Consider the following 20,480-nt stretch of genomic DNA (forward strand, 5'->3'; position numbering starts at 1 on the left):
CTCCTCTCTCTAAAAATAAGTGAATAAAATTATTTTTTAAAAAAAAAGAAGAAACTGAGGCTGAGAGGGTGGAAGCAACCTGTCAGGCACATATCAGATGCTCAATAGTATCTGTGCACTCGAGAAACATGGCGGAGACTGTCCTGCGTGTGGAGAGGCAGGGACGGAAGAACGCCCCCGCCCACCGCCTGCTGCTCCGGGCTTCCGCTCTCCCCTCCCCACCAAGGTCCCGCTGGGGCCAGCTGTCCTCCTCCGTGACCCTTTCCTGGAAAGTGCCTGTATGAAGCCACGATCCTGCCTGTCCTCAGCCAAGGAGAGAGTGGGCCCAGCCAGTGCACTGACGGGGGACCCAAGACAGGAGAGGCAAGGACCTGTCGGGATGCACCGGCCTAGTGCAGAAGGGGGTCGGAGAGACCCAGGCAACCCAGGGGGCAGGGTCATCGCCCATGGCCACAGCCCCCTCCACCCATTGCTTTCATGACTCCAGGCCACGCTCTAGGAGGACTTCCACAGCACCACCCCCAACACACACCCAGGGCTTTTCCTCCCGTGGGGGAGGAGGCAGCAGCTTGCTTTGACCACTCAGACCCTGTGTTCTTCAGATTCTGTCCCAGCGCCCTCGGGAGAAAATTGTCCCAACGGACAAAGACACCACCTCCCCTCACAAAACACCTGAGTTCCTCCCCACCTTGAAAATCCAGGAAACAACTTCAGCACCTGCCCCCGCGAAAACACCACCTGGAGGTCGGACAGAACCACACTGGCCAGGCAGCAGGTGCCTGGAGGGGAGCGCGGAGGCTTCCAGAACAGAACTCCAAGCCGCTGTTTCTCCAGGCGCTGCTAACATTGGGGCTCCCCCAACACTGGACACTGTCGTGGAGGGGAAAGGGAGCAAAACAAGGGCAAGGGCGGCCCCTTCATCTGATTCGAAGGCCCGTCGCTCCCCACCTCAGCCCTTCTGATTGGAGGGGTTCATCTGTCCTTTCATGACATACTGCTGTGGCGATGGTGGATCTCTTTTTAAGTGCTTACCTTGCAAAAACTTGCATCCTAACATGCATTTTGAAAATTCTATTTGTCTCTACGATCAAAAAGTTGGGGAACCGCTGGAGGGACCACCAAAGGGAGGCTCCCCCACCGCCTCTTGGGGGCCAGTCGGGGTTTTGCATACGCTTTCAGGGCCTCATGTAAACTCCGGATCCTCTCCTGAGGAAAGTACACAAACGCAATTTCACAGGCAACTCTGAGCCTCCGACGCCCATGGACCCTCAGTAAGGAAGGAAAAAAAAGGGTTCTGTCAGCACGTGCCTGAGAGGCACCCACGACCCCGGGAAGACAGTTTGTCTGGGTCTCCAGGCTCTGCGTGAGTGAGCGGTACCAGTCCAGATGCCCAGGCGGATGTGGAGAGGAAGAGAAAGAGCACTGAGCAGGGAGTCAGCACGCCGGTTCTGCCCTTGGCTTCCTGCATGACCTTGGCCCTTGAGATCCCTTGCTTGTTCAGGGAGAAGATCCATTGAGGTAAAGGATAAACTCCCGTTGGAGGTCGTATTCCAGTAGTGACTGAGTTTCCAGTACTGAATGCCACATTCAGTGGTGAAATCCGTTAGTAAGAAAATACTCACCAAAGGCTCATTCATTCGTTCTTTCAAAAAATATTTATTATACCTGCTAGCTGCCAGGTCCTGGTACATTCAAAATGCATACAATCTAGCCCCCAGCCCCAGGGAGTCTCCAGTCTGTGAAGAAGACACAGGTTCAATGTCAGCAGCGTGGATTTGGAGGGCAGTTTGATGATCTCACTCCCACCTCCCTCAGGGATACAACATGACCTTGAACACGTCTGAAACTCCTCTCGTCTGTAAAAGAGACAATAATCCCTGCCTTGCCTGATTTGTGAGGCTTTGGTGAAATAATAAATGCAATGCTCCAACTTGATTAGTGGAAACCACCATAGATCTTGAATAAATAAAAGTCCTCTTCCTCCTCTCCTAGGAAACACCACATACTTTGTGAATTATCGATCCGTCCGACACTTACAGACCACCTTCTGCGTGCCAGGCCCGTGTGGGCCCTGGAGGCACAAATCACCACAGCCCTTCCTTCCCAGAATTCACGAGTTAGTGAGGACCCAGGCAAGGAAACTCCCAGGAGGGTAAAAGGTGCTTTTGAGAAATACATATGGTGGAGGGAAGAGCAGAGGTCCATCCTGGCGACGTGAAGGAAGGAAGGAAAAGAGGGGCTGCGTCTCGGGGTGCCTGGGCCTGGTCCTTTATGAAATGAGGGTAATAATATGCCACCACCTCGGGCTGTCAGGGAACTGTGGGAGGAAGACAGAGGGCTGTGCTGGGATTCTCTGTCTCTCACCCCACCCCCCATCTCTGGGGCTGACCCCATGGGCCAGGTCATGTGACCCCCTTCAGCCCAAGGAAGGCACAGGAAGAGAGAAGTCGGGGCGTTTACCCCAGCCCTGCCAGCCCTGTGCTATGATGCTGCTCTGGCCAGGGCTCCATCCTCCACCACTCAAGCCTGGTTGGATAGTCCCCTGTGTCTCCTGAGGATGCCTGTAGCAAGCTTGGGTAATACAGTGCTGTCCCCTCGCCCCCTCTTGCCCCCTCGCAGGCAGGGGCAGTTACCACTTCCTCCTTTAACTAGTTCCTTGGCACCTCACCATTCCAAGCCGGTTCCCTTAACCCTGCCCACACTTCCATATATGGTTCTTTCACTAAATTCTCTTCACAATCTGAGCTAAAGTTCCTGTACATTCTTTGCCTGGACCCTAATTGCTACAGTATCTGGCACAGACTGTGAGCTATTTTTATTTTTAAATTAGGATTAAACATAGGCTTTAGTTTCCCCTTTCCAACTTCATGTCCTCAAAATGTCATAAAAAGTATGTATTTTAAAAATTCTATGCCAGTGCTGGAATAAGAAGAGTTCAGAAATTGTGAGGAATCACTGGAAGAGCCGGTGGCATCAGATGGGCAGGGGACAGAACAGGATACAAGCCATGCAGGGAAATGCCGCTGTGACAGGAGACTCTGGCCTCAAGAAGCTTCCAGCTCAGGGACGCAGACCCAGGGGGCCACCGCCAGGGCGAGGGTCGGAGCATTCCACCAGGGGCAGCGGGAGAGTTTGGCTTCCCCTCTGGACCCCTCAGGAGCCCAGGCCAAGTCGGGGAAGCAGTGGAGTCCACCCCAGGTAACAGCAGTGAGTGGGACGCTTAGGGCAGCACCCCAGGGCAGAAATACGCCTAGCAGCAAGGGGGAGCCCTTTCCGAAGGGCGGCCACGGGCCCACACCGTTGTCAGCGTCTCATCTCTCTGCCACAGTGGCCAGTCCAGGCTGTGCTGCATGGACACAGGGCTTTCCAGCGGGATCACCTGAAATCTCAAGACAGAGATGGGCACACAACCAAAAACTACCACCAACAGGGGAAAACCAACAACATGAAAAACAGCATCAAACTCAATAAAGAGCAAACAGCTAATTGCATAAGCCTTCAAATGAGAATAATTAATATCACCAAAGAGATGAGGCTTATTACACCCTAAAAAAATCCCCTAGAAATCTTACAAATTAAAAACCTGGTTTGTTTTGTGGGGCTGTGTCGGGGATCCACTACCCGCTTTACAACGGTTGAAGTCCCAAAGACTGACAGCACCGCACGCACCGGCACGGACCCCGAGGCAGCAGAACGTTTGGACGCTGCTAGGCAGAGGGATGAAACTGTTTGGAAAGAGTTGAACAAGCACATATTTATGATCCAGCCACTTTCCTCCGAAATACTTACCCCAAAGAAATAAAAGTGTATGTCCATATGAAGACATACACATAAATGTTTATACTAGTTTTTATTTAACACCCCAAAACTGGAAACAACCCAAATATTCAACAAGAATGTGGGTTAGCCAGCTGAGGTGCGCCCATACAAGGAAATACCACCCAGCAACAGAAAGGAAAGAATGACTGATGTACATTAAATACAGATGATTGAAAAATAACTATGCTGAGTGAAAGAAGCCAGATAAAGAAAGAGTCCACAGAGATGATTCCATTCAGATGAAACCCAGGAAACACAGATGAGTCTGGGCGACAGAAAGCAGATCAGTGGGAGCCTGGGGGATGGGAGGGCGCAGCGAGGGCCAGGAGGAGCGACAGAGGGACAACTCGGAGTCGATGGATACATCTGTTTTCTCACTGATCATGACTTCACAGGTGTATCCATATGTCAAACTTATAAAATTATCTACTTTAAATATGTGCCATTGACTGTTGATCAATTATACCTCAACGGAGTTGTTTTTGGAAACCTCATGGAACTGTAGAAAAGGGTTGATTGGAAAAGGCATGTTAAAATGAATCATACTTTTTCTCACCCATTTTTGAGTACGTTGAGTTATATAGAGTAGCTCCAAGTAAGAGTTAGAGATATAATTAGTGGTTATTTGACAAGCATTTGCTAATAATTAGCAAAAATTAGTCAAATGGCTAATTTGGGGGAGCTTATTTTCCAGAAAATGAGAGCAGTAATGACTGCAATACCCAGGTAAAAAACCATTTTGGAGTTTAGGTATTTTACAACTTGCTGCTTGTAACAAAGCTGCAGGAGTACCTAATCGAACTGCAGATGATGGAAAACAATTTAATGTTTTAATGAGAGATCATGATGTGATTTTTGGCAAATCACTCAGAAGCTCATAGATAGAACCAAGTGGCATTACTGTAGCAAAACTCACCTTCACCTATTAGTTTATCTGATTACAAATTTTCAGTGCCCACATTTATAAGAATGGAGTATTTGAAATACCAATAAAATAGAAAGACATAATATTTAATAGTCATAAATATTAAAAAATTTAAAGGAGACAATTACTGATGCAGAGGACCTTTTAAATATTCAGAAGAGTAGTTCATATGACTTGACCTCAGTAAGTCTGAAAATCTTGACAGAAGGTTTTCTGCCTATGTGTTGTTCAGGGAAAATGTTGGTATTTTACCAAAATTGGCCTCAGGAAAAGTAAAAATCCTGAAATGACTAACATAATATAGAAGAAACCAGAAAGTTTATGCAAAATTCACCCCTAAAAAATACCAGCCCAATTTTAAGAGTTCAGTGAAACCTTCAAGGAACAGATAATGCATAAGATATATGAGCTATTCCAAAATTTAAAAAAAATAGAATTTTACCTAACACATTTATAAGGCTATCACAACTCACACAACAACATAAAAAGGATAATACAAGAAAAAAACCCACATACACACAGATGCAAAAATCCTTAAAAATATTAGGAATTCAAATTCAGAATAAAACATCGTGGCCAAGTAACATTTACTCAGGTGTACAAGGGTCAGTCAACACTGAAGATCTATTCACATGCTTGTCAATATTAACATGTTTTTTAAAAATCTGTCTCAATAGGTGCTGAGAAAACATTATAAAACTTAAAATCCATTCGCGACTTTTTAAAATGAGCAAGCCAGGAATGAAAAGAAATTTTTTCAACCTGATAAAGTATCTCTGTTTGTAACCTAGACCAAGAATTACGTTTCATGGTGAAATATTAAAAATATTGCCAATGAGTTCAGAAAGCAGTAAAGACATCACTCTTCCAAGCATTGTACAGGAGGATCTCACTGCACAAGACGAGAAAAAGGAAACACGAAAGAAATTAAGCAGTTATTATTTTCAGATAATATAATCATCTCTCTAAAAATCCAAGAAAAATTTTTAAAAACTATTACAGATATTACATGAATTCAGAAATGTGGCCAAATTCAAACCAAAAAACCCTACTTTTCTATATTAGCAATAATCAATTAAAAACTAATAGGAAAACTCATAATTACAAAAAACTGTTAAAAACTACTAATAAACTTGAGAAATATGTAGGATTTGTAAGAAAGCTTTAATATCTTTTATTGAAAGACACAGAAGAAACCTATTCCTTAGCAAGAAGACTCAGTTCTATATGAGTCCATTCTCTCTGAGTTAGCAGATAAATTAAATGTACTCCCAATCAAAATATCAATGCAATTTTAAAGTAAGACTTGCCATGTTGACTCTAAAATTCACTTGGAGAGTTCCGGCCAAGATGGAAGTGTAGGTGGAAGCCCTTTGCTTCCTCGCTCAACCAAAAGGAGAAAAACAACCAATCTAAAATCAATAAACAACCAGAAGAGCCAGAAAATCAAACTGTATGGAACTCTGACAACCAAGGAATTAAAGAAAAAATCAACCAGAACAACCAGACCAGTAAGAACCCGCAGCACAGGCAGGGCCAGCTGAGAAAAACTGCCTGCGAGGTGGTGGACCGCACAGGCAGGGCTGGCTGAAGGAGAAACTGAGACCCAGAGCTGACCGTGGACTAAGGTGGCTGCCGCAGTGCGAGAAACTCCCAGTCTCACAGAGAGTCCATTGGAAGGTGGGGCTACAGACAAGCAGGAGAGCTGCACTGTTCCCTCTCTGGCCCCTCCCCAACAGGCAGCAAAGAGGGTGCATACCTAAGGCCCCGCCCCCTTACAACTTAGCAGGTACACCAAGACAAAGAAATACGGTCCCAATGAAAGAACAGAACAACACTTCAGAAAGAGAGCTAAGTGATGAGGAGATAGCCAACCTATCTGATGGAGAATTTAAAGCCCTGGTAATCAAAATGCTCACAGAACTGATTGAGCTTGGTCAAAAAATGAAAAAACAAATAAAAGATACCCAAAATGAAATAAAGCAAAATATTCAGGGAACCAACAGTGACAGGAAGGACACCAGGACTCAAAGCAATGATTTGGAACAAAAGGAAGAAATAGACATCCAACTGGAACAGAATGAAGAAACAAAAATTTGAAATAGTGAAGAGAGACTTAGGAATCTCTGGGACAACCTGAGACGTTCTAATATCTGAATCATAGGGGTATCAGAAGGAGAAGACCAAGAGCAAGAAATTGAAAACTTATTTGAACAAATAATGAAGGAAAACTTCCCCAATCTGGCAAAGGAAATAGACTTCCAGGAAGTTCAGGAAGCTCAGAGAGTCCCAAATAAGTTGGACCCAAAGAGGAACATACCAAGGCACATCATCATTAAGTTACCCAAGATTAAAGATAAGGAGAAAGTCTTAAAAGCAGCAAGAGGAAAGGAGATAGTTACCTACAAAGGAGTTCCCATAAGGCTATCAGCTGATTTCTCAAAAGAAACCTTGTAGGCAAGAAGGGGTTGGAAAGAAGTATTTGAAGTCAGGAAAGGCAAGGACCTACATCCAAGATTGTTCTATCCAGCTAAGCTTTCATTTGGAATGGAAGAGCAGACAAAGTGCTTCCCAGATAAGGTCAAGTTAAAGGAGTTCATCATTACCAAGCCATTATTATATGAAATGTTAAGGGATTTATCTAAGGAAAAGAAAATAAAGAATATGAATAGTAGAATGACAACAAACTCATAACTATCAACAAATGAACCTAAAAGAAAAGAAAAACAACAAAAACACAAACTAAGCAAACTAGAACAGGAACAGAATCAGAGAAATGGATTCACATGGAGAGATTTCAGTGGGGAGGAGGAAGGCAGGAATGAAGGGGGAAAGGTACAGGGAAGAAGAAGCACAATTGGTAGGCATAAAATAGATGGGGAGAGGTCAAAAATGATACAGAAAACAGAGGACTCAAATAACTTATATGTACAACCCATGGACATGAATTAAGGGGGGGAATGCTGGAGGGCTGGGGGGTGCAGGGCAGAGGGGTGATAAAGGGGAAAAATTGGGAAAACTGTAATAGCATAATCAATAAAATATACTTAAAAACAATACTAAAATTTACTTGGAAATAAAAGTAGGAAATGAAAGAAGGAAGGAAGGAAATAAGAGAGAACTTGGAAAGACAAAGAAATGAATGCAAGAGAATAAAGAATACAGACACAGACTAAGATGCCTGTGCACCGAGGGAAAACACCCCCCAACTCACGCACAGAAACAGCTTGCTAATTAAAAGTTCTTTAGGGCCAGGGGTGCCTGGCTGTAGGCATGAAGTGATGCAGAAACTCAAAATCCCCATCTACCAGCTCAGTTCCATTGGCCTTCATGTGTTGGTTTCATTCTGACTTATTTTCTCCTCACGGCTGTGTAACGTCTATAGCCATTGCAGCCTCTCCCTTTAAGTGCAACAAGAGTAGTTAAGACTTCTGGTCACTCAGGCGAGTGCACAGGGTAAGCCCTGTTGGCTTAACTGGCCAGCTGAGTCAAGCGTTTGTCCTGTTCTTCCTGACGATGGAAAGTCAGATACGGTTACTGGAAGATGAATGGATGCCAGGGGCAATGACAACCATGCATCTGCTCCGTGGAACCACGTATACATGGGGATCTAATGTATGATGAAGGCTGTAGTTCAAGGAGTTCAATCAATAATATGGGGCTGCCATGGCTGGCGTGGCTCAGTGGACTGAGCACCGGCCTGTGAACCAAACTGTCGCTGGTTCGATTCCCAGTCAGACAGTCAGGGCACATGTCTGGGTTGTGGGCCAGGTCCCCAGTAGGGGGCACGTGAGAGGCAACCACACATTGATGTTTCTCTCCCTCTCTCCCTCCCTTCCTTTTCTAAAAATAAAATAAATAAAATCTTAAAAATATAATGTGGATCCAACTGGATACCCATTTGGAAAAAATTGTATTTTTTACCTCATGTCATTCACAAAAAAAATTTCCCAGATGAATTAAAGCACTAAACATAAAAGACAACGCTCTACAAGCACTCAGAGAAACACAGGAGATAGATACGTAAGCCGTGGGTAGGGAAGGTCTGCCTACACAAGATGTAAATGACAAAATGCATACATTAGACAACGTCATAATTTGTGACTTCTCTATGACAGGTGCACTCTGAAAAAAGTTACAAGACAAACTGGGAGAAAGAACTGGATGTATATCTACCAATATTTATAAATAAAACAAACTGTGTTAAAAATGCATGCCTATTAATTTAAAAAAACAACCCAATAGAAAAATAAGCAAAACCATAAGAGAGAAAACCCAAGTGGCCAATAAAAATATGAAAAGATATTTCATCTCATTCGTAATTTGGAAAGTCATGCTAAGATAAAAATACAAGATGGTTTTTTTTTCTGTATCAGGTTGGCAAAAATTAAAAAGACTGGTGACCCCAAATGTTGGGGTGAGAATGGGGATTTTCATAAACTGTTGGTGTTTAATTCCACCCAGCATGTGGCCTCATCTAGTTCAAAGAAGGACGAAGATTATTTTCGGACAGGGCAGACACTGTCACATAGGGCTTGTTGACGAGTGAGGTGGGTGGATGGTAGGAAAAGGAAAGAATGAGCTAAGAGGAAGAGCAAAGCGAAACTTAAAAGGCCCATGTCATAGATAACCTCTCGGGGTGATTCAGGAAACGAGCATTTCTTGTGGGTGTTGAGGGGAACCTCTTGAAAGAACACGGGGTTTGAACATCATCGAGTCCGAGAACCGCAAGACCTTGAGGGAGGGTTTTCAAAGTCGTCATGCTTTCCCCACACCACCGCCCTAATCCGCCCCAAACCGCCCCAGCAAGGGCCCTCCTCCAGAAGGACTGCCATTCCTCTCCCCCATCACGGAAACGTCAGGGAGGATTCCCGCACTGGCGCCGCCTCCAACTTCCCCTCTGCACTGAGCAACAACTGGGAATCAGACATCGCTGGGCCTTGGTGGCTCCACCTGTAAATGAAGATCGTAATACTTACCTCGTGGAATTGCTGGAATCTTCAACGGGATGATGACTCTAAATATAGTGTCTGATGAAGTAAGTACTCTAATGAAGAACATAATGAAATAAGCAAGAGTTATTGACCTGCAGCGGATCAGTTACAGTGCAGACGAGGGCATGGGGCGGGCAGAGAGGACTGGCTCTGAGGGACCACGTGTGTCCGATGCTATCTTGAAGCTAACAACAGTGCAACCTATGCGAGAAACCAGGTGTTACCAGCTTGACAAGTCAATAAAAAAGACAAACACCCCAAAGAAAAAGGGCAAAAGACACAATCTATAAAGAAGAAAAATAAAAAAGGCCAATAAACATGGAAAAAAGTTCAGCCTCACTATTAATTTAAAAGACATATAAAATTAAGTAAGTTTGAGATTCTATCGGGAACCACAAAACTGGCAAGAACTTTTTCAGAAATGTGAAAAGCCGTGCTGGCCGGAGCTGGACAACAGCGTGCTCAGCAACTGCTGTTGGGGACGGCGAGGAGGGACATTTCAGGGGGACAGACAAAGGGGCACCTCGAGAACCTTTACAAGGGCATTCCCTTTATTCAGGAAATAATCAGGTCTGCACTGCCATATGTGGATTTGGGGGTACCAACCCAGCTCACTACAACCCCCTCGATCCTCTCTTCCCCACCCCTCCACCCACAGGGAAAGGTGAGCAAAAATTCCTGTCCCTCTGGTCACAGTCCGCAGGGTCCGTGCCCTTGCACTTGAGACGGAGGACAGGGCAAGAGAGAGAAAGACGACTGTGTGGGTAGAACTGCAACATCCGAAGTTGCAAACCGGGGTGGTTATTTTCCCCAAGCAGTGACAGAGGAGGTTGACCTTGAACAGAAAGGACACAGCCCCTGCCCAGAGAGGCCAAGGCAAGAGTGAAGGTGTGTGGTTCAGGTGCTCAGCACAGCAGACACCAAGAGAGGATTAGATGTGGTGATTTGTTTGGGGAACTTTCTGTGAAGGGTAATGGAGGAGGCAGAGGCAGACAGGGCCTTCTACCCATGATGCGGGTCTGGTAGCGTGAAAGGAAGAGCCCCACACTGCCAGCGGCTCTCGGGAACTCTTGGCAGACACAGGAGCTGCTGGATGGAGGAGTGCAGGGATGGGCAGAAATTGCTGAGCTTAGTCCTGGCCTGGAAGCAAGGACTGAGGGCAGACAGGGCTGGAGGGGAGCATGGCCTTGGCTGTGTTAGATCCCAAGGTCAGCCACTCTTCATGGCAGATTCTCCTGGGACAGGGGTGGGGAGCGGGGTGGGAAGCAGAGCGGTGCCCACTCACTGATGCCGCAGAGGGCTTCCTGGCCAGTTCCCAGCTCCGGTTGGCCCCAGGCACCACTGCAACCCCACCAGGTCTCTCCCATGAGATCCTCCCACTGAACAAGCCCTTTCCTTGCTTGAGGTAGCGAGGCTATGTTCAGTGATAGGCAGCCCTGGAGCTCCAGCCATTACCTACATCAAGATTTGTGTTTGACGATGTTGCTTGAGATATTGTTTGTAAATGTCCACATTAAAAATAATCCTCATGTAAGGTTGCATATCTTGACAGCAGTCCAGGTCACACAGGTACATACATTTGTTAAGATCTGTGCGTTTGGGGGGCACCTGGGTAGTAAGTGGGGGGCCACTTCTGAGCAAGGGCTTGGAGAGAGGCCTTGCAAAGTTGGGTAAAACTGGTTATGTGCTTACTTTGTGCCAGGTGCTGTTCTCAAGTCTGACACGTATTCACTCGTGTGTCAGAGGCTTCAGATGCCATTGACCAGAGGAGGTATTGAAATGTGAGCCAGTCCTGTCCACGGCACACTGGGTGCCCTCCGCAGGCTGGGGCAGGCCTGGGGACCCTGGGGCACATATCTGTGAACACGGCACCCACCCCCGTGTACCTCCGCCCAGACCCCTTCATCCCCAGCAGAGAGGTGAGAACCAGCACACACACAGTCACCCTGTACACACACCTCCGCCTCACATTAAGAAACCACATGGAGCCTCCCAGGAGGTGATGTTTCCTGCCGTGCTAGGAGATAATCCCAGGAGGCCTTCCCTCCCAGCCTGGGAAGATGCCCAACTGTAGCTCAGTGGGGGCTCTGCGTTCCATCCCGTCAATCCCCAGCTGACCTTAGCACTACCCCCCACAGGGCCCTGCTTCCCTAATCCTGAAAGAGTTTGAGAAGCCAGGGTCAGTGTTGTCTCTGCCTCACTCTCCCCATCGCCTCTTTACACACCAATGTCTCAACACAAGCATGTTCAAGCATGAGGGGCCTGAAGGGGCTGAACAGGGCCTGGGGATTGGGGAGAAAATGAAGGCTGAGGTGTGCCCTCCTTCACAGCCCCTGAAATCCCACTTTGTTTCATTTCCCTAGATAAAGCAGTCTTTCACACTTTAGTGTGAATTAGCCTGGTATAATGCTTTCTTCAAGGGGGGGCTTAGCATGATAGCCCTTAGCATCTTGAGTGAAATGGTAAGGCACGACTGGAAATGTGAAAGAAGAAGATAAATGTCTGGAAAAACCCTGCCTTTTCTGAGACTGGGGAGCAGTAAAGGTAGACACACTCAACTCACCCTGCCCACTGACCCTTACTCTGAAGGAGCAGGGACCCCAGCTTGCATTGGTTCTGTAACACCTACCCCATACTAAAGACAAATCAGCAGCCAAGCGCATGTCACATGTAGCTGTTTTTAATGCTCAAAAGCTCTGTACAAAAAAATCACAAATGAATCCTCACAACACCCCTGTGAGGTAGGTAGGTAAGTATTATTCTCCCATTTTGCAGATGGGGATACTGAGGCAGAGCGGTGACATGACCAGCCATTGATCCCAGCACATGAAAGTCAGGGCCAACCACGAGGACGCAAAGGCCCCCTCCCAGTTCAGCCCTGATCTCTGACCCCTCACCTAGACCTTGTATGCAAAGAAAGTAAAACTTTTTAATACATGCAAAAATAATAAAAACAGTAAATCTGGAAAGGTAGTGAACAGACATACAGTAGTTTTGCAAAAAGAAATCAGCCAAGATGGTCAAATATTTTCCAACAGTAGGCAGATATGAACAACTTCATCAGCCTCTTGCCCCCTTTTCAAATGTCATGACTAGGGACACGACCACTGTTCTTCCACAGAAGTGCATGGGCTCAACCAAAGAGAGGCCCCCCGGCCCCAACAAGCCAGGCCAGGTGGACAGCCTCCCCACTGTGCAGCCCCTGGTTTTCAGCAGACACCGGCCCCCAGAGGAAGAGCTGCAAGGCTCAACTCAACACCGCCCGCCTCTCTTGCCTCTTCTGAGCGGCTTTTTCACCGTCTGGACACAGCAGATCCTGGAGGCCTCTGGGTCAGCCGTGCTTGGCCCCTTCCGCTCCTACTGGGAGGCAGCTCAATGGGCCTCAGCAAGAATGGACTGGCATCCGGGTCACCCCTCAGGCTGCCCTTGGCCCACTCTCACACACTCCACCACTCACTCAGGTGCGGTGCCCCTGAGAGCTGCTGCTGTAGCAGGTGGGGGCAACAGGGACATCGGGCTGTGGGCACGGAGCGGAGGTACTGAGGGACCCGAGGCTGGCTGCCTTCACTTCCTCAGCACCGCTCACCCAGGCTCCCAGGCAAAAGGAGCCGGCTTCTCCCACAGGGCGTGTCCGCCTTCTGGAAGCTCTCCCTTCCTCTGAGAAGGGCTCCCTGGTGTTTCCAGCTCCGTGGGAAACTCCACAGTCCTGCCAGCCCCATGGGAGGGGAGAGGGGTAAGGAGGAGAGGCGGAGGCCTCTGCTGGACCCACCAAGCCGCGTGGTTGTACTTCTGGAAGTCTCCAGGGTGGAGATGGGGCACGAGCGGCAAGAACATAGGTAAAGCTGCCTTTAAAGTAACAAAGCCACCCAGGGGCTGTCCACTCCCCAGCGAGCCAGAGGCCCCGAGTGTGAGTGCAGTGCTCAGGCAGCTAGAGGGGAGGAGCCGAGAGGGAGAGCCGAGAAAGAGAGGGAACCAGCACTGGCCTGCTGCTGTGCACCCGGGGCTGTCAGGCCCGCTCCGAGAGCTGGGAAGAAGGAGGGGTGGCAGTGGAAGTAGCAAGTAGCTTTGTTTAGCAACTTGAGGAGCGAACTCCTTGGAGGGCTGATGCCAGCCCGCCTGCAAGGCATACCCACCGGGCTCCCCTGAAGGCTGCTCGCGCATGCCTGTCACTTGCAAGACGCGACTGTGTGCTGGCTGTCCTAGAAAAAGCTCTTTCAACACAGGGATCCCGACCCAGCCCCAGGCCCTCTGGGAAGCTGGGGAACTGTTAACTCAGGGCCACTTCCATGAAGAGCACCTCAGACACCCCAAGCCTTCGTGGGGCCCTGAGGGAGGGGACGGGGCTTGGGGACACACAGCCTACAGGAAGTCCCCAGCAGCGGCGGGCGCAGGGCTGTGGCTCTGCTCCTGCCACCGGCAGCGCAGCCTCGAGAAGGGCTGGTCCTCCGTGCTCTCCAGCTCAGGGAAGCCCAGCTGATTGAGGATCTCGTAGACTCCGGCCTTCGACGCCACCTGGAGAGGACAGTGTGGATGGGGCTGCATTCGGCGGGGCGGTGCCATTCGGGGTCACCTGACCCACTGCACGCCTTCCTTCCCTCCCTGGGCCCCATCCGAAGCACACAGCTGAGCCTGGGGCCCGGGGCCACCTCCTACCAGCTCAGCGAACTGAACCAGAGTGTGTGTTTTGACCACCACACTCTACTCTGAGCTTTCATTTCCTCGTAATGGGGATAACAGCCTCTACCTGGGGAATGGTCGTGGAGGGCTACGTCAGCCCCAGAAGCACCCAGCAGGTGAGAGAGAGCCCTGCCAAAGACCAGCTGGCTCTGAGCCCGTGCGCCCCAGTTCCTGCACAGGGACAGCCAGGCCACGGGGAGGCTCGGGTCGGTGGCAGCATGAACTCGGGAGCCAGCAGGAGCCTCTGGCTCTGAGTTCTGGCTGTGGGCCTCCACTCGGGCAGGCTACCGGGGCTGCCCTGGGTGCCCTCCACGCAGCTCTGTTGTCCAGTGGCCCAGGCCCTGACACCAGGCCCAAGCCATCCAGCAAGTGGCCCCCTTCCCACCCTGCCATCCTGGGGGTGAGGAAGAGCAGGGCGCACCAGAACGAAGGCCCCCAAGCAGCCCTCACCCCTACTTGCCACTGACACCCAGGAGCCGGGCCCTGCGGCTGGAACCCCGCACTCCTAACCGGACTGCACTCCCCTCCTTCCTTGACCCCCCCCGCCCCCGCACACACCACCCAGGTTCAGCTGGGGAGGGGTTCAGCTCCTTCCCAGCCCTCAGCTGCGCTGATGTCCTCTCTCCAAGCAAAGCCCTAGTGGAAGTGTCCTAGGTCCCCCACCCCACCTCCACCCAGGGGCTCAGACAGGAAGCGGAGCCAAAGCCTCCTCAGGAGCAGGGCTCCAGCTCGGCCATGGTGGGCACCCCCCCCATCCGCAGGTGTCCTGACTCCACACTCAGCCACCCCAGGGCCTTGCGAGAGGCTTTTCCTTTAGCTCCACGGCCCGGCAGCCACTGTCCCTGCCACGGGGCACCTCAGTGGCAGCTGTGCCTCCGACGCCACAGCTCCGGCCCCACCCACACCTCTGCCTAGGCCCATGTCCTTCCTCATCCACTCTGTGGGGTCCTGGCTTCCTGCCCTCCCACCCGCCTGCCCCCCGGGAGCTAATGCGGGCTTGATCCACATTAGAATCACCAGCACAGGTGGAAAGGTCAGGAGGGGCCCGTGTCCTGGCGGAGGGGTAATTACAGGCCACTTTGCCAAGGAGAGGAGGCCGGCTACCCTGCTGACCTAGAGGGAACGAGGCGCCAGCTCTGCCTCTAAAACGGGCTGAGACAGGGGAAGAACCAGGAGGAGCTGGGAGGCCAAGCACCGAGGCAGAACTCGAGGGCAGTGTCCTAGGCCAGACGTGGTGGGCTCCGCCAACCAGCTGCTCTAGTACTTTAATGCTGATCGTGAACAAGGTACACGGCCCGTGCTAGGGCCGTGCAGACCTCTCTGTGCTCATCTCCTCCTCTGTGGAATGGGAGCGTACAGTCTCCTTGCATGGCAGAGCTGCTCAGCGCACTGTCCGGCAGGGGGAACCTGTGTCGCATGGAATGCCACCACAACCCTCCAAGGTGGTGCCAACAGTATGGACATTACGTCCCTTTTAATGTTGAGGACAGCGGGACAGTTAACTAACTTGTGGGAGGTCATATGGCAGGTGGCAGGGGCCTGGGCCACCACGCCGTCTCGCCCCTGGCAGAGCAGGTGAGGGCTGAACACGCGGCGGGCAAGAGGAGGCCGGGCAGTGTTGGCCTTGGGGACACACAGAGCGGGGGCCCAGCCTGACACACCACCCTGTTCTGTTCCCCACACGCCTCATCTCCCTCCTCCTCTTTCATTCCTTCATTCACTCACTCATTCGCTCATCAAGCTTTTTCTGCCTGCCAAGCTCAGGCGCTGTGCTGGGGGCCCAAGGTCAACAGGACAAATACCAGCCAAACCGAAGAATGAGAGATGGGAATGCTTTCTGCTCAACGGGGGCCTGTCCAGGCAGCCTCGGCCCCCCACCTCTCACCTCCCGCATCCAGGTGCTGAAAGGCCTCTGCCAGGAGTCCGCCTTCTCCAGGTGCAGGTAGGCGTTGAAGAGCACCAGGTAGACGTAGCGCTCCAGGTACTGCAGGCTCCGCAGCCGCAGCCTCCGGGCCTCCTGCTCCGATTTGGCAGCCTTCACCTGCAGGGTGGCGCAGGGCGGGCATCAGCGCAGGGCGGGCATCAGCACAGGGGTGCATCCCCACCCAACGCACAGGTACACACCACACACACACACCTCACACGCACCACGCATACTCCCACCCCCACACATACCACATACACCCCCCACACAGCCATCATACCCACTCCCCACCACACACACTACACTCACACCATACATGGACACATCCTCTCCTGCCCTCAACACTAGGGTGGGGATGGGAGGAAAGGATTCAGACGGCAAGGCCAAGGGCGTCAAAAGTCCATTTCCTACCGGGATGTGAGGACACGTCATCTGGCCTCCCTCAATCCCTACTTCCTCTTCGTGAAATACGAACCCCCATCCTGTTCTAAGGGGCGACCAGACGAGGACAGGCTGCCCCGGGAAAGCCCCGTTCAGGCACCCTCCGTCCTGCCCGAGGCGTGGAGAGGCCCTCCCGGGGGGCAGGCCCCAGAGGCCCGAGATGATGCCCAGCTCTAACCACTTGGGAGGACCCTTTCCGCCAGCTCCTGTGAGCCCGGAGTGGGGCCACCTCCTCCTCCCGCCCCCAACCCTCCCAGGACTGGAGGAAGGACTCTTGGCTCCTCTCTCCCCGAGCCCTTGGGCCTCGCTCAGGGTGGGCAGCTGGGTGTGAGGTCTCTGAGCAGTGGCCTGGGAAGCGTCCAGGACAGCAGTCAGCAAGGCTCCGAGCTCAGGGCTCTGACTGGGTGATGCAGCATGGACCCTCTGCCCTCCCCCGGCCTGGGCTCTGCGGCCTCCAGCTGCTCACAAGAGTGAGTTCATCCCCGCCTGGGAAGAGGGAGAAACTGACTCAGCCACAGTCCCACCAACTAGGAGCCACGGTGGGCCTGCTTTGGGGGCCTGTGGTCCCCTACCTCCCACTTCTGCCTCCGGTAACTCAGCTCCCAGGGCCTCTGCCGTCTTTGCTCCCAGGCTGCCTGAGTGGACAGTGATTACATGCCCAGCCCACCCCCACCATCTGTGAGGAGTTCTGAGGCCGTGGGGGTGGAGCAAGGGTGGAAGGTGAACAAGGAGACTCAAGCTAGGTTCTGGGCCTGTTTCTGTCATTTAAACTGTCAGCCCCCCACCGCCATTTCTGGGGGTGGGGCTGCTCAGTACAGCAAGGTGTGAGGAAGCACCTGGAACCAGGAGGGGCCACACAAGTCCATTCATTCACAGAACAAGACGGAGGGCTAGCACACACACACAGGCCCTGCCCACAGAGACGCTGGTGGGGTGGGGATGTGGTGGGGGAACAGAAGACAGACATGAAGCGCCCAGAGAGGTCAGACCATGTGATCGAGGCAGGCAAGTAGCTGGACTGGGGCAGGCATCAAAGAGGAGGCAACATTTAAGGTGGGTTAGGGGAAAGACGGGCAGAAAAGTGCCCTGAGAAGGGCATAAAGGGGGTTAAGGAGTGAGGTGTCTCCAGGTAGACAGAAGGGGAAGAGCTCAGGGCAGCAGTGGCGGGGTGACGGGGAGACGGGGAGACGAAGGAGGCAGCACCCAGAGGCCAGGCCAAGGCCTGACCCTTCCGACGAAGGGGCCAGGATGGCTTCCGGTGGACCAGCGCTGGGGAGTGGCCACGTGGTTGCTGCTGGGGGTGTGGAGTGGGGTCAAGTCAGAACGCCTATGGTTTTTAACGATCAACCAGTTTTGGTTTAGAATTAGGCAGCAGACCAGGAAAAAAGGTTTTCCCTGAATACAAACTGTGGCCAGTACGATGCAGCTCTTAGTAGCATTACGAACGGCTTTGCCACACTTCACTGCGCCGGGACCTTCTCCCCGTCCCCTACGCCGCTTCCCGCACTCCAGCCAGAGGCCCACAGCCGGTCCAAAACCCTTTCCTTAGAATAAAGGAAGGAAATCAGCCGTGGTCCCTCCAGGCAAAAGCCGTAAACTGCTCAGCGTGGACCAGCTCAGAAGAAAGGTCCAGAAGATGTGCAAAGCCCGCAGCCCACAGCCCTGGGCCTGGCGCCCGGGCACAGCCACACCAGCCCCGCCCTCTCTCTCTCGGGGCCCCACCCCCTCTCTCGGGGCCCCGCCCCGTGGGGGACTCAGGCCTGCCGCCCTCAGACACCAACAAGGAGGGGCCTGAGCCACATTCAGGGTGGAGAGGCCGGGGCATGCCTTCAGAGCCCTGCTGGCAAGGTAGGGGGGAATTATTTCTAAATCCAGACCGCTGGGTGAGGGTGACGCCTGCCACTCCCCGGAAGGTTCCGCGGGCACATCCTGCCCGACCCACGTCTGTGACTGAGGAACGACCCATCTTCCTATGAAGGCCCTGGCTTCCTGAACATCCCCCGGCACGGCGCTGTCTGGGGAAGAGGACGGGCAGCCGCCTCCCGCTGACAAAAATAGTGCAGCTGTTTTTAAATGGCCCAGCAGGCCAGGCTGTCATTAGCCGTGGTGCCTCAGGCAAGACCTTCTGTCCCCTGGGACTGAGCCCTGAAATAGAAGGGGCTCGGGAAAGGTGGCCAGGGCACAGGGCACTGGGCACTTCAGGCCTCTCCAGCCCGCAATCTGCCCGGCACCGATGCGGCCCTGTGTGCCACCAGGGGCTCCGCTGAAGCTCTGCCTTTTGCTGGTACAGAGGCAGGGCCAGCAAGCCTCTGCAGGGGTGTCCGGGGCCCACCACACGCCGCGTGCTGGGGGGAGCACGTTACACCCAGATCGGATTATTGGACTCTGCTCCACTCTCCAGTAACTCCACTCAGGAAGAGGAACATCCCATTTCGCTGGTGAGGCTCTGCAGGGTTAGGTAACTGACCAACAGCACAGAGCTCCAAGCTGGGACACAAACTCCAAAATCCCAGCTCCCCTATCACCCTGGCCCTTCTTCACAGTCAAGGTCAGCCACTCCCCGCCTCGCTCTTGCCTTGGTACTCCTACCCCTCTCTCCTCCGGCCTGGAATGCCCTCCCGCCTGCCACGATGACTAGGTAAGCAGCTCCCCCTCCACCCCCCCGGGGCCCAGGACAAGCTCCTCTCCTGACGCCAGCAGTGTGAGCTCCAGCCCCACAGCGCCCCCTTCTCGGCTCCCTCTGCTCCCCAAGACATGACCGGCCTCTGCCACGTAAACCAGGGGACAAGCACCAGATTATAAACTGGCCCGTCTCTCTGTCTCCCCGCCGTCCCGAGAGTGGGGCAGGGCCGGCACGCCTCCAGTGCCCAGTGGGTCGCTGAGCTCGGTCCACAGGGCGCCTCCTCCCGTCTCATGGTGGCCTCCACTGCCACCCAGAGTCCAGGTTCAGGCGAGACACTGGGGACTCCCACCTGTGTCCCCGGGACTCCAGACCTGGACATGTGACGGCCCTCGCGGCGCTTCTCAGAGGCACCAGACGTGCCCCAGATGGACCTGCCGAGCTCTCCCCAGAGCGGCCCCACCACGGGCCGGCCCATCTCAGCGGCAGTTCTGTCCTTCCCGAGGCTCAGGCCCAAACCTGGCACCCCTCTTTGGCTTCTCCCTCCCTCAGCCCTGCACCCAACCGGTCAGGCAATCTGGTACACTCTACTGGGCCCCCGGAAGCCGCCCACCCCACACGGCCCTGATTCAAGCCACCTCACCGCCGTGATAGCGCCCAGCTAGCCTCCCTGCCACCACCCCCACCCCAACCCCCAGTGCCTGTTGTCAACACCGCACCACAGTGGCTCTGCTAGAACATCCAGTCGGCCCCTCTGCTCCATGCCCTGCACCGGCCCCTGCAGCCCCCAGCAGAGTGGAAGCCAAAGTCCCTGTGACCCCATGCAAGGCCCCATTCGGTCCACCCTTCCTGCCCCGTCACCGCTGCCCTCCTGCCCTGCCCATCCCTGCTCCGCAAACAAAGCAGGCAGCTCCCGCCTCAGGGCCTTTGCACTGGCTGCACTCGCCGCCTGGATGTCAGCACGGCCGCCTCCTCCCCTCCTTCAGGTGTGCGTGCAAACACCGCCTTCTCGGGGAGCCCCGCCCTGCCCCAGACCCTGTGTAACACACCCCATCAGTTCGGCTTGTGCAGTGTTTCCTG

At 52.6% G+C, this 20,480-nt stretch overlaps 1 protein-coding gene across 2 annotated transcripts in view; it reads right to left on the reverse strand.

Annotated features, from left to right (window-relative positions):
- Window positions 1-12,402: 12,402 nt before the first annotated feature.
- Window positions 12,403-20,480, reverse strand: part of PALD1 (phosphatase domain containing paladin 1) — a 67,507-nt gene continuing 59,429 nt past the window's right edge. For both annotated transcript variants that reach the window (XM_028512240.2, XM_036026851.1), the window contains exons 19-20: window positions 16,301-16,456; window positions 12,403-14,250 (exon numbers count right to left, since the gene is read on the reverse strand). In XM_028512240.2, coding sequence (XP_028368041.1) covers window positions 14,098-14,250; window positions 16,301-16,456 — 309 coding nt within the window. In that variant the 3' untranslated portion in view covers window positions 12,403-14,097. The remainder of the gene's footprint in view (window positions 14,251-16,300; window positions 16,457-20,480) is intronic.

Source organism: Phyllostomus discolor, chromosome 5 (genome assembly GCF_004126475.2).
Source record: "Phyllostomus discolor isolate MPI-MPIP mPhyDis1 chromosome 5, mPhyDis1.pri.v3, whole genome shotgun sequence".
Lineage (NCBI taxonomy): Eukaryota > Metazoa > Chordata > Mammalia > Chiroptera > Phyllostomidae > Phyllostomus > Phyllostomus discolor.